This window comes from Haemaphysalis longicornis, unplaced genomic scaffold (genome assembly GCF_048455015.1).
Source record: "Haemaphysalis longicornis isolate Haplotype H1 unplaced genomic scaffold, Haemaphysalis longicornis Haplotype H1 scaffold_8, whole genome shotgun sequence".
NCBI classification, from domain to species: Eukaryota; Metazoa; Arthropoda; class Arachnida; order Ixodida; family Ixodidae; genus Haemaphysalis; species Haemaphysalis longicornis.
In genome coordinates this window covers 183,429,934-183,446,481 of record NW_027526445.1, presented here as the reverse complement: position 1 = coordinate 183,446,481, position 16,548 = coordinate 183,429,934, and the positions used below count along the sequence as shown (strand labels likewise).

Below are 16,548 nucleotides of genomic sequence, written 5' to 3'. Positions count from 1 at the left end.
TTTCTATTCTCTTGGTGGTTTATTGGTTGTAGCCGTCTTTTCTCTTTCTGCAGTTCTTTTAGATGCGGGTCAACCTATATAATAAAAAATCTTCTTGGCCAATCCCCCTGAGTCGGTATGCGCCACTTTATGGGCCACCACCACCACCACGTTGCTAATCCATCACGACATAGCTTCGCGTTCAACCACCGTCGTCATCTTCCCGTAGGGGAATCGCTGAAGAAGAAGAAGGAGAAGAAGACAAAAAACTCCTTCCAACCGGTCTAAATTATTTTTTCCTAAACGTCTCGTGATTAGATAAGAGTTCCATTCGTTTTAACCATCATCTGTTGATTGGCCGATCCCCTGATTGGGTATGTGTCATGTCTAAAGGCGCAACAACAACGACAACAGCTGCGAAGAGGAGGGCGTGTACGTTGCTCTCAGCCAGTGCACCAACGTCAAAAACCTTTATCTCACCAACGCTGTCGGAGACTACCGATTCTACCACAGACAAGAACATGATCGTCGGCGAGGCGGTGGTTCTCGGCACCTCGAGAACCACCGCCTACTCACCGTCACACAACAGTACTTGCGTGCCTTTGCCACCGGTGTGGACCCGGACGCGGAATTCCCTCTGTCGCTACTAAACACCAGATCACTCAACATAACGGCAACCCAATGGAACCACGCGGAACCCCTATGATGCTTCGCATCCTCATCAGGGTTCCCCACGGGAAGATGGTGTAAGTTTTTTATTGTTTACAGCAATCAGCGGGACCTAAATATTCTTTCCGTCTTTCCCTTTTTTCACTAAGAATTTCGCCACATCAGTGAATAATTTCTTGCAATTCATTTTTGCGACAATTGTTATATTTATTGTCCGACAATTATTATTTCGCGGCTTTATATATGTGACGCTTCGTCCCGCGTGGTTGGAAATAGAATGAGAAATCCAAGCCTGGGGGTCAAAATTATACATATATTTAACTAGCTCAAGGTTGGCACCAACACACGCTTCTATGACTTGCAATCAACCAAATACCTATAACATTACCTGTTTGAATGCCACCGCTTCTCTGAGCACAGACCTTGTCCCAATCAAACGCCTCGGCCTCGAGCTAAAATCTGATGTACTTCTTTTTTTCGCCGCCAGCAGCCTCAGAAACATAGCACAAAAAAAATATTTTTTGCTTAACAATTTTATTTCAGAGTCTGGAAGACAGCTTTGTTAAAACGACCTTGTCATCATGTCTCCCCCGCACCTACGTAGTCAACCTGGTTATTATTTTTTACTCCTCTATTTATTATTGTACAGTGAAACGTTGTTGTTACGATCCTATTTGTAACGAATTCCTGTATTTAATGAAGTTTTTCAATTACCCTCTCCCACCCTCATTGAAGCCTGTATGTTTGCGACATCTATGTAGCGAAGGCGTTGCGATCGTTAACATAAATGTAACGAACTCGCTAACCTGATCATTGTTTTTGGCACTTTTACAGAATAATAGGCAGGAGAAATGCCGTAATTTACTGAATACTAGCACTACTTTAAGGACCAGCAGCTACAAAAACCGTCTAGAATCGCCAAAAAAATCTTCCTGATGATGATGATGAAGGGAACAGCTGGAGACATCCCATGGCTAACGTGGCACCCACTTTAACTTTTGCTTGTGCAACCTGACACCACGTCGCAAGAGTAACTAAACTCCGCTCCACTAAAGTCGTGGGCGCCACCCTGGTAGCGAAAAAAGAAAAAAAAAAGACTGAATAATTACGTCACAGACAAAAAAACTGCAGAAAGAGAAAGTACTGCATTTCTTTCAGTCCAAGGGGGGGGGGGGGGAATCAATTGATTGATGGATGGGTTTAACGCGCCAAAACTACAGAGATTATGAGGCGCGCCATAGCGGAGCGCTCCGGATTAATTTGGACCCGCCGAAGATCTTTAACGTGCGCCTAAATCTCGAACACACGGCGTTTTTGTTTTCGCCTCCATCAGAAAAGGGGCCGTCGCGGTGGGGAATCGAACCCGCGACCTTGGGCTCAGCAGCACAACGCCACAGCCACTGAGCCACCGCGGAAGGTAGGGATAATCAATAAACCACCAAGGCAATCTAATCGTTTGAAAACTGAGGCTCTTTACGGCCTGGCCCCTCAGATCCAAGTGGAGAAGGAACTATTTCGCAATCCCCCCCAATGTTGCGGCTGCTAAAAGCGTCTGAGTGGGCATGCGCCTTTTGTGGAGAGCACCCACAATCAGCATCATCATCATCTTTCAGTGATAGCCACGCACTCTTGTCGCGTGGTTTCACGTGACCCAGGAATGCGCGTTCCATTTCAGGCCCAGGATTTCCGAAGTCAGGCCGCTGAACGAGGCCAGCTGCGCCCTGCGAAGCAATTCCCTCGCGACCGTGAGCGCCCAACGCGAAATCAGCGAGAAACCTATGCAGGCACGGCCGAGGTGCGTAAAGATGGCCGCAGCACTGCGTTCTCGCGGCGTATCGAGCCAGTGAGAGCCGAGACCACAATGGACGAGCTGGGCCGATGCGCGACCGCGACTCGGGAGGCCACGCTGGCAGCCAGCATTTGCAGAGGAGGTCGCGTGATCGCCCTGGCCAACCCAGTGGCGAGGCGCCTCCCCTCCCTCCGTCTCGGTGGATCCCAACGGCGCCGCCTCGTCGTTATCCCGGGCCAGCACATCGGCGACCACCCGGACCTTGTGGCCTTCCTGAGGCACTTCTCGGCCAGCCAGGATTCCAGGACGCCCAACGCGTCAACGTTGCCCCCGGATGCCTTGGGCGGCATCCGCCTCATGGAGCCTGACGTCGTGTGGGCCAACGCGGTTAGCGGCGTCTTAAGTAGACGCAGCAATGCCGCATCGGCCTCCCATGACTTACACATGAACCCGGCCCATGTTTACACCTGCATCGTGGGACTTTACAAGAACGCGTCGGGAAGAAAGCAGCCCGAGTCAACGCGACTGCTGGCCTTCACCGAAGACCTGCAGGTGAGCAGTGCGCAGTATCTCTAATCGTTACGCTGGCTTGGCATGCATGGTGTATGAGTCTAAGTGCCTATGCTTTCCGTGGGCATTCACTGGTTGTCGCACTGCAGGAAGATGTCCTCGTGCGACGACCCCGGTCGCTAGCTGGTCGTGGTTACGCTACGGGAGCGAGGCACCTTGGCGGCGCGAGACCAAGCCGAGGAGAGAGCTGCCACACTTCCTGCTTCGTACCCCGCAGAGGCCAGGGACACACGGAAAGATTGTCTTGGACCGCGTGCCAAGTGACTCGCCCTCATAATCGCTGTGGATTTGTCGCGAATAGTCGGGATGTATGCAAAAAGCATCCCAAACTGTAAATGAACGTAGATAACGCCCGAAATTTGTATGTAATAAACGTTTCGCAGAAAAGTATACCTGTCTTGTTGTCTTGTTGAACGAGCTTGCATGCGTTGTTCTTTTGGGCACTAAAACGTTCAACCTCCTATAAGTAGCCATGAAGTAACTTTTTTTAGGCGGTTAATCTGAGTTTCAAGCACGCGCGTTCGTTTTGAGATTCAGAAAATAGGTGGTGCAAAAAAAAATGGCTGGGGCCTAGCTAATTATAACCCTGGATATGCGACACAACAGCTTGGCTTAGCCTGGTCTTGGTATTACTTGATTAACCTATTATTTAGCTGTGGTTTGATACTCTCCCAAAGCCTCCTTTGAGGTTACTGACGAAGGTAATGCGTCTAGGGGAAACCAGTGCTGGAAGAGCAATAATAAGGCGCCTTCGAAAAAGGACGGCCTCTCATGCACACACTGCTCTTAACACTCTGAGAATATTGTGCCATCAGTGGCCGGGGAAACTTCCCATCTCAGTGCTGCCATGGTCTTACGAGAGCCTTCAGTGCCAGCTGCATGTTCCTCCCATGAGTCAAGCGAAACCCGCCAGTAGAAGCAGCCAGATTTTTTGTTCTTGAACATTTGGAGAACTCTTATCCCAGTGACCTTCAAATTTTTACGGATGGCTCAGTCAATCGGCACAGAGGGGTCAGTGCAGCGGCGTATGTCATTCCCGATAACCAGGTTTCCTGGGCAGCACGCCTGGATCATGGGGTGTCCTCCACCGAATCCGAGTGCATTGCCATCGCGGCTGCTTTGAGGAAACTTAAGTCACATAAGCCTCAGGAAGTTTTAATTCTGACTGATTCAAAAGCAGCACCACAACTTCTGTGCCGCGGGATCCCCACAAAAAGGGTCTGTCAGCATTCCTTACCGCTTGTGCCAGGACTCAGCAGCAAGGGTTTTAATGTGCGGTTTCAATGGATTCCATCCCATTTTGGCGTCAATGGCAATGAGACCGCAGATCTGCAGTTGGCACGGAACGCGCTGCAATTTGCACCGACTGTAAAGGTTTCCGCCGATCAGTGCAACGACTTCAGGCGAACAGTCGTCGAACATTTCAAGTCTTTGGGAGATCCTATCAGCCTTGCGTCACAAAGTGACTTGCGAGATCGGAGGCAACATTGCTGTGCCGCATCCGGACTGGCTCAGCGAAGACACCAGCATGGCTATTCAAGGTGTGTCTCGTGCGATCACCTCTGTGTTCGTCATGGGCAGTTTTAGGGGATGTACACAACTATGCAATGTATTGTACAGCGCATGATGTCGAGCGGACTGCAATGCTCTCGGCGAATCGAGCAGCCTTACAGCAACCTGGACCACCCTGGACCACATCGTCTTCCCAAGGGATCATTTGATGCTGCGCAGAGACGTTGGTTGGTGCCAAAATAATGGCTCATACCCACTCAGGGGGATTGGCCAGGAAATGGGCGCTAACTGAGAGAAAAGAAAAAACTGGACTTTGGATTAAAAGAAACAAAGTGAATAAATAAAGGAAAAAGGTGTGTATAAACGGAAATGAAAAAAGATAGTAAGTAGACTGCCAGAAAATGAGGTGCGGCAGCAGATAGGACACACCAACAATAAAATCAACACTGATGAATAACGAAAGGATAGGCAGAAGGACAGTCGTGAAAAGTACGTAAAAAAAAATTCCCGCGCCTTCCCGCGAGGGGAATACGAGTAAATGCAGAGCATTGGGGGTCGTTAACGCCGCGTAAAGTCGCGTTAGGGTGGATAGTTGGGTCGTAGTTGTGTTGGTGTTGGTTTGGGGTAGAGAGAGGAGAGTAAAGTCGCGTTAGGGTGGAGCGAGCGTCAACGAAGGAAGGAAGGAGCAACGCAGTGACTGAAGCACGAGCGACTGCTAGCCGCTTTATATTTGCAGCGCGCGCAGTAGAGGGAGAGCAGTACGGGGGGGGGGGGGGGGGGGGGGAGAGCGCAGGCGCAAGCAGCGCGCGCCCTTCCACGCCCCACCGCGCTGATATCACGCACCTGTTACGCCGAGACCGCGACGGAGCGAACGGGCTGACTACGACGCATGCGCGAGCCAGCTGCTGTTGAGAGAGAGGAGGGATGAAGGAGGAGAGGCGCACCTGCTGCGGACGCAGAGCTGTGGACGCCGTCCGACGCAGGAAGAGGCGAGGCTAAGAAATGCTCTGCATTTAAAAATTAAGCAAGAAGATACGGCAGTGAAGGAGAGGCAGTGAGCGGGAAGGAAGTGGGTACAGGCGCAGACATGTTTTATAGAGCAGCCCGCCATCTTGATCTAGCGGCTAGCACGGTAGACGGCGAGATTCAGAGATGAATGAATGTACAGCGCGGCTAAGATACCCGCGGCAAAACCCCAGGACTTTCGCCCCGAATGATAATATTACAGGAACTGAGATTGGGTGGGCCAATTGATTAAAAGTGTTTTCCAGATATCTTTTTCTTATGGAGGTGAACCGTCGGCAGAACAGAAAAAAAAGGTTCTATAGTCTCTAATTCATTGCAAAATGCACAAGGAGGTGAAGGGGCCAGATCACAGCGGTGCAAATAATAATTTAAATTTGGTACGCCACAGCGAAAGTTAGGCTAACTTCGCATTCGCGTGATTGACTAATCCGGCACTTCCATGAGAACCGGAGGTGCTCAAGCTCTGAACCTACGCACGCAGTTTCAGCCATGCTTTGTAGGAGGCCTAAGGAGGCCTAGGCCTCCTACAAAGCATGGCTGAAACTGCGTGCGTAGGTTCAGAAAACGTGCCGAGGTGAGGAACTGTATGGGTGGCAAGATTTCCACCACTGGGCCATCCAATGCAAGTCCCGCCAACGTATCTGCCGATTCGTTCATCCAGGTGCCAGCGTGTCCAGGCACCCACACCAAACGAAGTTCTCGTAATGATGTAGGCAATAAATAGTTAAGGGCTCGACGTAGAGATCTATTTGGGGACGAAAGAGCAGTGCAAACTGATAGAGAGTCAGTAATTATTATTACATGCTGTTTAGCAGAATCTAACCTTCGTGTCGCGCCTTCTACTACTCTTTCTTCAGTAGACGGGACTGGCAAACTCGTGGTGAAAGGACCCTAACGTAGACCATTTCGAAGCAGCTTGGGCGGAGCGATTGCCGGCATATCCAGCCAGGCTAACCCCGCCTGATGTCACACAGCAACCAACCCGCCGCGGTGGCTCAGTGGCTAAAGCCCGTTCTACATGGTGCGAATTTCGGCTCGGAATTGCAGCTGCGGCACCGCTCGTGTGGAAGAACGGTCTATTTTCGTTGCTGTGGCAAATTGCCGAATGTTTGGAATAGTTGATCGTCTTCTGTGAATGCCATTTGACATTCGGCAATTTCTCGGAGCAGTGAAAACGGAAAAAAAAAAAAAAAAAAAGATCGTCTGCGAATTCGCAGCCGAAAATGGCACCATGCGCTGCGCTGCTGAGCACGAGGTCGCGAGTTTGATTCCCGGCCGCGCCGGCCGCTTTTCTGATGGAGGCGAGGAGCTAAAACGCCCGTGTTCACGAGATTTCGGCGCACGTTAAAGATCCCCAGATGGTGGAAGTCAATCCGGAGCCCTCCACTACGGCGCGCCTCATCGCCTGCGGTTGCGTCGGCGCTTTAAACCCTGCAATCAGTCAGCCACACAATAACCACCACCACCCCCACATCTACGGTTGTGGTCCCGCTTCGGGCGTTTTCCGACCCGAACGGCTCGCCGGGAGATACCCGCATGGTGGTTAGGCGCCGCTTGCCGACGACGGCTCAAAGCATCGAGCTCCCGCGCAAAGCTCAGAGGAGACAGCCCGGCGTCACTGTACGAGCCATTTTTTTTTTTTTTTGATCAACAACAACAACAACTGTCGTTCTTGTTGTTTTTCCTGTTGACTTGGCACGCATTAAGGAGGGGGATTGGCGTTTCATGGCCAAGCACGCATGCATGCTGCGAGTCCCGTGGTCATACGCAAACCAGCTGCAGAAAGCGCAAGCTCCAAGCCGGCGGCATCGGCGGAAACGGGAACGCGGCCGTCGGCGGAGCTGTGCCCGGGGAGTTTCGTGATGCGCTGCCAAGGCTACGGCGCAGCTACGGCCAAATGAAGGTCAAATTTACCGCAACGGCGAAACCGCTCGACGGCATTAGCAAAGCCAGAGTCCTTCGAAGGACTCGGCTAAAGCTTTGCTTTGAATTTGCGTGATCGGAGGAGCGTAAGCCGGAGTTCGAGTGTTAGGAAAGGGAAAACGCAGCGCTGGAAGAGGGTAGGACGACGGCTGGGATAAACGTGATGAGGTTATTGAGCGTTGGCTTGCTTTCCGGCTGCTGCTTCATCCGGCATTCTATAGATTATCATTATAATTGTCAGCCAATGCTGGAACAGGCAACGTTTGTAACGAATGGTAACTCGGTTCTGCCTCATTAAAAGCGGCAGAGTAAGTGCGTTAGGTATTGTCCGTATTAGGTATCCGTATTGTCGTTCCGAAATGTTGGACCAGCTGTATATACCCGGGTAGAACCACACATGCAAACACGGGTTTCGCGTCTGCTTCCAACCAAAACCTCACAATCGATTGTGATTATGTCGGCGCAGACCGGACGAAAGGCACCCGATTTTTTTTCTATAACAGCCAATGCTGCAAAACTAACGAAATTCTGCGTTAGATTTGGTTATGTGGGACACGTACTGCCATTGTTTAATTTCCACGACTGTGTTATGGAGGTACAGCGCGTTTTATAGGTTGCTGCCAATCGTGCTGCCAGTCGCACAGTTCGATTGCGTCTCGCCACGTTGCTCAGTGAAAGTATGGCCTAATATATGTCGCGGTTTTACAAAGAAGATGTTTTGTGCTAGGTTCCGACCAAAATTGCGTGCGTCTATCGGATCACGTCGACAAAGAATCGCACGCGCTCACTCCAGAACTAGCGTAAATTCGTCAACAAACACACACCTTCCCCCATCGCACCCAACTCGTCCGTGCACGCACACCCCCCATTTTCATGTGGGGCTCTGGACACCTACTACCACTCCTTTTGAGAGTGTCCAGATTTCCGATACCCCATCTCCCCACCCTCACCCGCCGGGGATAGGATCTGGAGAGACCGGACATGTCCACCCGCCCCCATTTCCTAGACCCAAAGACGCAAATAAAGTTTGATCTCTCTCTCTCTCTCTCTCTCTCTCTCTCTCTCTCTCTCTCTCTACGGAGGGAGTATGCATGTTACAGAAATAAGCTGTAACCCTTTTTTGTCAAAACTATCTCGAAACAAACATGAGAATTAAGAAATAATTATAAGTACGTTATATTATAAATGTCTTTATTCGATCAATGCTTGTGATTAAGTGACCGTACATGACTAAGCATAGTTATCCCCAAATACAACTTCTCTTCGCTGTAATGGAAAGACTGAAAGTTTTTCCTCTCTGAGTTATACATATATTTTCGCGTTTCGATGACTCTGTATTCGATATCTAGGTTGCTTAGTTCACCGCAACGCTGTCACATCTGGGGCTGGTTACAAGTTGTCCTGCCACGCACCTACGCGGCTCTGATACGGCCAGAAATTTTTATTCTAGCCTCTGCAGGCACAATGAAAACACTCCGTGTTCTCCGCACTAGCATAACACAATTCACCCTGTGTGCGCAACATCACGAACGAGCGATCGAGCACCATCCCTGCCACTATAACTGGAAAACGGGCGATCTCACAGGCAGCGCTTATCCAACAAATGACTCCCATGTTATTGTCAGTCACAGCAGTGCAACCAAATCAATAACAATGTTTACGCAAGGCGCGCATCAAGAATTTACCGTCCGGGCCCGTACCTGACACATAAGGCACATTTGAGAAGGCAGAACGTGTAAGACTGTACGATAGCTTTAGTCTCAGACGCAGAATGAATACGTAGATAAGAGTATAAGTTACTCACAGCCGAAAAATCGCTTTTAAATATGAACGTAATGCATTTCCTTGCTGTACGCACGGACGGTCAAAGTTCAAAGCACGCGCGTTTTATGCTTTAGCCAAGCTTCACTTTCGTATCTACACCACGCATAGCTTTGTGCCATTTGTAATGTTTTGTTTGTAAAACAATTGTAGCGGTGGTTTGAATTTATAAGGATCAAACTTTATAAAACAAAGTGCAAGTGATGAGTATTCTTATTTTGTGTACGGCACTGTCACATTTGTGACGACTTTTTCGTTGTTTCTATTTTCGCTGATGTCGGCGTGTGAAAGTCACGCTGAGCATGTGATTTAAACAAAATTTCAAGGTATTTAATCGTCAACGAGTTGTTACCTACGGTGAAGTGATGCCTCTCACCACAATCAAATTACAGGACCATTGATATTACGGGAACGCAAGCTTCTTCTTGAGCAAGCGGTAAGAACCAGCTGAAGCCACCTTTTTCTGTAGATATCGCTTGCGGTAAACACACGTTATTGGTACACGCGTTAATTATTTGTAATACCCTTCCCCTTTTTTAACCGAACAGAGTGAGCCCCATTGCCGATAGTGTTTGTATTCGCTCGAATACGAAACTCGCAATCACCCCATCAGTCGGATCGCCATGTGCGGGTCGCCGACAGTGGAGGAGCAGGAAAGTTTGTACGATTAGATTAAGCAGGGAACTTCCGTGTCCCCATCGTCCATTCAAGATTGTAGCGCCATGAATCCGGGCAACATAGCACTGGCGAAAAAATACGTCAAGCCGACGTACGTGGTACAAGCGGAGCAGGCGCTGGGCGCGCACGAGTCGAAAGTGTCGCAGCTCCTCGAACAGGGCCGCATCCCGGAAGACGGTTGGGACGACGCCACGATCGAGCTGCTTCTCCACCAACTCTCGCTGATGGACTCCAACAACTTCCTCGGAAACTCCGGCGTCGGCGAACGCGAGGCCCGCATCGCGTCGACACTGGTCAGCCGCCGCCACTACCGCATGGGCCACGGCATCGGCCGCTCGGGCGACATCTCCGAAGTGCAGCCCAAGGCGGCCGGCTCCAGCTTGATGAACAAGCTGACCAACTCGATGCTGCTGCACATGATCCAGGCGGCCGGCGTGTCGTCCGCCAAGTCGTGCTTCATCGTGCCTATGGCCACGGGCATGTGCCTGTCGCTCTGCATGCTGGCCTTCCGCCAGGAGAGGCCCCGGGCGCGCCATGTCGTCTGGTCCAGGATCGACCAGAAGTCGTGCTTCAAGTCCATCCTCACGGCGGGCTTCAACCCGGTCGTCGTGGAGCTGGTGCGCGTCGGCGACGAGCTGCAGACGGACGTGGCAACGATGCGCGCCAAGATCGTCGAGCTGAGGCCCGAGACAGTGGCGTGCGTCCTCACCACGACGTCGTGCTTCGCCCCGCGGGCCCCCGACAGCTTAGAAGAGGTGGCCCGGCTGTGCGAGGAGTTCGACGTCCCGCATTTGGTGAACAACGCGTACGGCGTGCAGTGCACCAAGTGCATGCACCTCATCCAGCAGGCGTCGCGCGTCGGCCGGATCGACGCGTTCGTGCAGAGCACGGACAAGAACTTCCTGGTGCCCGTCGGCGGCGGTGTCGTGGCTGGCTTCGACAAGAAGCTCGTCGAGGCCATCGCGCAGACCTACCCTGGCCGCGGGTCGGCCGCTCCTAGCATGGACGTGTTCATCACCCTCCTCTCCCTCGGCCAGTCGGGATACCTGAGCCTTCGCGACGAACGCCGAGACATGTTCAAGTATTTGCACGAGCAGCTGACCCGAGTGGCCGAGAAGCACGGGCAGAGGGTGCTGAGGACGCCCAACAACCGCATATCCATGGCCATGACCATAAATGGCGTCGAGCCCGATGCTGTCACGAACATTGGGGCCATGCTGTTTACGCGTCTCGTGTCTGGAGCCAGGGCCGTGCCGACAGGCCGGATGGAACCCAAGAAGGTGGCCAACTGGACTTTCCAGAATTGGGGCTCCCACTCCAACAATTACCCCACTTCGTACCTGACGGCTGCGTCTGCTCTTGGCGTGCGGAAAGAAGACGTGGATGTGTTTGTGCAGAAGCTGGATAAGGTTCTAGCCAAGACGAACATTAGCCAGAAGAATGAGTACAGGTTTCATGGTGATTACTCAAAGTGACCGCGTGGCCTTGACAGTAGACCCTAGGCATTCCATTATATACAAGACAGTAGAACTGTCACACGTGGGATGCGAATTGGCTGACCATCTAAAGCTGTGGGCTAGTGCTTTGAGCAGCGAGGGCTGTTGGGTGATAATATATCCCTACAAGTTGGAACTGTGGTCATCAAGTGTGGCTGCCACTGAAGTGCCTAGGCTTGTTATTGTGAAAAATTGCATTTAGACTCTTTCCTTTAAGCCGAATCTAAGTCTCTGCATGCAACTGTCTTTGTTTTTTCATCATTGGTGTTGCATTCACTTTTTACGGGGCGAGACTGTAGCCGAAAGCTTAAAGCTGTCATTTTCTAGTCCCCGCTGCGCACAATTTTTGCCTCTTTTGGCTCAATGGCATTTGAAGGTCAATTTACGGGTGCCCTTATTGGCCAGTTGCATTTAAATGATTTCACATGCCGCAGTGGTGTGAAGTCTCTGTCTTTCCATAATTTATTATCTTTTCAGAACTCCTGTTATTTTGGAGCCGAGATTTCTCTGCTCACTTCGTGAAACACTCTTTTCCTGCTGTCTACATTAAGGAGAAGTTCATCTTAGCTGCTGCTAGCGTTGTTGTTTATAAATATACATTAAAAAAACAAAAGCTAAGCGCAAATTTTCTTCTTTTTTTTTTTTTTTTGCAACGGTTGCTTCCAGTTTATTTGAAGTCTCTGTTATTACAGCACGAAGACGTGCGATTCAAACACAAGTGTTCTTTCATTTGGCCAAAACTCTTTGGACCTGTTCACTATGGCTCAGTGCAGCTAATGCACCACCTTTTCATACACCACTTTCTGCACTACACGTAAATGTGAACGTGCACTGCACAATCTGAATAAGGAAGTGCAAGTGCTGTGCTGCCTAAATCGGTCCAGCCAAGTCGCAAAGAACTTCACTGGTTTCGCTTCTGCAAATGGGGCGATTTGAATTTCCCGCCATGCTTGCAAATTTAACCCTTTTGAATTTCCACCTTGGAGTAGTGTAAGTCAGGCAGAATTTCTTTACGTCTGGCCATGAAAAAAAAAAAATAGTTGGGGGAGGCCTTCTTGGTATGCCAATGGAGTCTGCTACCTTTTCTCATGGTTCGTGGCTGCGTGTTCTTTGCCACTAACCGGCAGTAAGCGTCAAGCGAGCCATGCAAGAAAGTAAGGTGTGAACCTTTTTGGAGGGTGGGGCACGGCTAGAAATGGTGCAACTTTCCCCCACACTTTTTTCTAACGCACATCCGGTACTAGGGGCCTCTCGCAAGTATTCTTTCCTCCATGCTTCTAGCAATGAGTAAAAAAGGTGGTGCCCAGGGCAAGTTAGTAAGGGTGGCATAGGTCCTATGAGCACAAATGCTGAAGTCCATAGAGGCTGTGATAAAAACATGAGAATATGTCCAAAGAAAATTGTGAATGTATGGGCTTGGAGTGTTTGAGAGAAAAAATGTGAAAAACTGCCTTTTTTTGTGTGTGTCAAAATGCGGTTGTGAGCACACAGAATGGGCAATTTTTCATTACTCCTAGCATGGTGTTTGTTTTAGTGAGGTGCAGTAGTAGATATTTGTTTCTACGACAAATGTAATAAATTTTGGTTGTCAGCATTTTCTCATTGCCGTATGCTTTCTTTGATTGCTCGGGGCAGTTCAAAACTAGCGCAGAAGAAGAAACGTGGGAATTTGTGTTTAGCGCCATTCTGGGTTGGCTGAACAAGCCTTTACCGTTGCTTCTAGTTTGTAGGAATGAATTTCAGTTGCGTCTTGCATAACAGCAAAGTATTAACGTGGGAAGCTGGGGTATTGGTAAGTGATCTAAAAAGCAGCTCAAAAAAGACAAGGACAGAGGCAAGAGGACGAGGACAGCTCAGTCCTTGTCGTCTTGTCTCTGTCCTCGTCTTTTCTTGCGCTGCTTTTTGGAACAGAATATTTGATTACATGCTGTCTTACCTCACTTCAGCTCAGCAATGTTCATTCACCTGTGGCGACAAAAAAAAAAAAAAAAAAAAAAAAAAACAGGAATTTCGAGTTCAGTTTTTTTAGCTGACAAGGAAATGTTGCTTACACACATTTAATTGATGAGGTGGGATCAGCATCTGCAGACGTGATTGTTGTACGAAATATGGAGAAGTTTAGTTTTTAGTTTTAGTTTGTTTCCCACAATTGCAGCACCCTTTCAAACATTCTTAACATGGCAGTCGAATTAGTTTGTTTTTGGTTTTTAAAATCACCGCGCTTTACACAAATGTTTAGAGAGAAGTCAACAAAATACGGAAGATCTTTATTGTGGTGCTTACCTTAAAACAATAAATAAATGCTAAGTTGCCAGTGTTTGAGTCAGTGCATTGGGCCTCTTACGATTAAAAAGCAAAGGAAAATATCGTTTTGACATTTGCAGTGGATGCGAGAAACATTCAGAGAAGGTGAGCCTGGGAATGTTGCCGGATTTTTTGGGCAGTTCATGGCTGATGTCGCAAAAAATTGTTTTTATAATCTAGCTAGTGATATCATCACATAGTTGCACAAGGAGCCAACACACGCTACTAGATGTTTTAACAATGGAAAGAATTCTGACACCCTTAATGATCAAAGTTGAAATGAAATCAAAAGGGCAAATCACAAAACCTGGTTTGGTTGGTTGATATTCTGACTTCTCCAGGTCTTAAGTGCTTGTGCGTTGCCTCTTGTATGCCAAGATTGAGTGCAGCACGATATAATCTCAAGCACCTGACACTTCAAGCTGTCTGAGACATTCACTCCAACCAGGTTTTTCCCAACATTTGCTCGAGGCTTGTGTGTGGTCCCCAGCATTGCTTCAAGCCGGATCTTCTGAGCCCTCCATTACCTGTTAGCACTCTAAGTAATGCAGAGAGCTAATCCATCCAGCCTCAAATGACATCATTGCTAATTCAGTCAAGCCAACTTTTTGCTATTTGAAATGCCAAGAGAATGCCATTGTACGTGCTGCCATTTATGAGCTCAATTTCTGTGCAATGCACATTAGGGCGGCCAAAAGCTGTGTGCCGTATTGCCAGCATGAATGCATACAACCAGAAGAACTTGAAATATTCATGCAGTGAGTGATGTGTCCGTACAGAAAAGGCAGGTCGAAGACCACCGCCAGCCTGAAAATTTCCAGCCAGTTAGTGGTAAACATAGCATTGTTTGTTTTCTAACAGCGGACAAAAGAACACAAGTGAAATCTTTCATTCCTAATAAAAAGCTATTCAGCCTGTGGCATCTCTTTAAAAAAGTTCAGCCATGATAAGCAGTCAAGTCTATGAGGTGTTGATAGATAATAGAATAGGGCAGCACATATGGGAAATGGATTCACATTTCACGACAAATTGCGTCGAAGTGGTGCAAATATTGCATGAACGCTTCGTTATAAGTGGCTTAGAGTAATAACCCTCATGCAGGGAATTTGTGCAATATGCTACGGCATCGTAAGGGTTGTAGGGCTCCTTCACACATTATGTTCACTGTTTCCTACTCCGCTGCCAAGGTGAACTCGCTGTCAGCGGCTAAAGGGAGAAAAAAAATCCTTAATTCCCATTGTAGGCGTTCGTGCGAGTAACATTTATCTAGCAAAAACAAATTTTACAACTTTGCGAGCGTTGGAAGTATTTAGGGACCCGTTTGCACCTTTCCGATAGTGTTAGAGACAATGCTCGGATGAAGGCCTGCCTTATTGAGTTTAAAAGCCGTGGCAGGGGCGTGTCCTCCAAATCTAGACCCAGCGGTTTCATCTGGGCAAGAATGAGTCAGCCTCAACAGTCGTTGAACATGCCGAACGTGGATACCGTAATGTAGCTGGCATTGTGACCCACATGTGGTGACATGTGGTGACCCACGCTCCTTGCAGGTGACTCGGGTTGAGGCGACAATGTTGCTCCTGCGGAAGAAGATGTACCGCCTGATGCGGCGAGTCTTTCCGTCCCTGCAGTACGCCGACCACGAAACCATCAAGCGAAGGCTCAGCTACGTGTATGCCTTCTCTGCGTGGCACCTCTTCGTGTTCACCGTCGCCATGGTATACCACAAGAACACGGCCTCGGGCAACATGGGAATGGACTACGGTAAGCTGTCACCCGATCAAAGGGGTGACCCTGAAACTGCAACTGGATTGACCCTGAAAGTGAAACTGGCCCCATCGGCGTGGAGCTTTTACTTGCGACCAGAACCTCGTCTCTCGGAATGTGGCGTGCACCTGTCTGCAAAGAAAAATTATACACTGAAATGGTTGCGCGTACTGGTATTGATGCTGGAATGGGGCCTCATTGCAAAGACAACCACTGGAACCAAGTTCTCTTGTCACACTCTTGGTCACTCCTCTTGCTGCATGTGTTTTCATTACTGCAAAACTTATTTAATCAAATTGGACATTGCAGCTTAGTTTAAAGCTCGGTATAGCCAGTTACCATGAATAGCAGGTTGACCGCAGCCAAGATCCGTCGACTGGAAAAACAGAGAGACAAGAACGTACCATTTCCGCTCCTATAACCAGTTCCTGTTCTTTGTATAACAAAAAGTGCTGAACGCAACCTCTTATATGCTGATGTCAAGTGGTTACTACACCCCTGTTGGTACCTTTGAAAGCCTTTCCCCATGCCCCACTAACAGAGCGCTTGTGTTGCTTCTATACCCTGTCTTGTGTTCTGCGCTGCTCCATTTGGAGATATACCAACTTGCCTAACTACAATCCTTGCTAGTAGTGAATGCGTTGGTGTTCCGCAGGGTGTGCCCTGTTCTCACTGCTGTTTGTGTGGTGTTTTCCTTCCAGGAAACTTCATGGCAGCCTCCAGTAAAGGTGGAAAGACGGCCAAAGTCATCTCCATAGGCCCTTCTGGCATAGCCCAGCGCGAAATCTCTGAAGAAGAGCTGGAGACCTACAGGCAACAGCGGGAGGAAGTCCTCAAGGCACAAAAGCAGCAGGGCTAGAGGACTGCCTTGGCTGCTCCCACGTTAGCACATCAAAGGTGTGCGGAACATTTAGGTTTGCGGACACAAATTAAATCAAGAAGACTTTCTGTACAACATTTATTGACATAAAAACCAACAGCAGCAGCAAGGTCTCTGTCTGCTGTATTGCTGGCCAC

At 49.1% G+C, this 16,548-nt stretch overlaps 3 protein-coding genes across 3 annotated transcripts; all 3 read left to right on the top strand.

Moving 5' to 3' along the window:
- The first annotated feature begins 2,306 nt into the window (after positions 1-2,306).
- Positions 2,307-3,385, top strand: LOC144149498 (uncharacterized). Its single transcript, XM_077681086.1, has 2 exons — positions 2,307-2,989; positions 3,097-3,385. Exons 1-2 carry the CDS (start codon positions 2,510-2,512, stop codon positions 3,340-3,342), a joined length of 726 nt encoding a protein of 241 aa, XP_077537212.1. The 5' UTR covers positions 2,307-2,509; the 3' UTR covers positions 3,343-3,385.
- Positions 3,386-9,531: 6,146 nt separating this feature from the next.
- On the top strand, positions 9,532-16,529 carry LOC144149300 (uncharacterized). Its single transcript, XM_077680870.1, has 3 exons — positions 9,532-9,725; positions 15,315-15,528; positions 16,233-16,529. Exons 2-3 carry the CDS (start codon positions 15,336-15,338, stop codon positions 16,388-16,390), a joined length of 351 nt encoding a protein of 116 aa, XP_077536996.1. The 5' UTR covers positions 9,532-9,725; positions 15,315-15,335; the 3' UTR covers positions 16,391-16,529.
- Positions 9,732-13,065, top strand: Secs (Sec synthetase). The gene has a single exon (XM_077680869.1). It carries the CDS (start codon positions 10,012-10,014, stop codon positions 11,440-11,442), a length of 1,431 nt encoding a protein of 476 aa, XP_077536995.1. The 5' UTR covers positions 9,732-10,011; the 3' UTR covers positions 11,443-13,065.
- Positions 16,530-16,548: the final 19 nt, after the last annotated feature.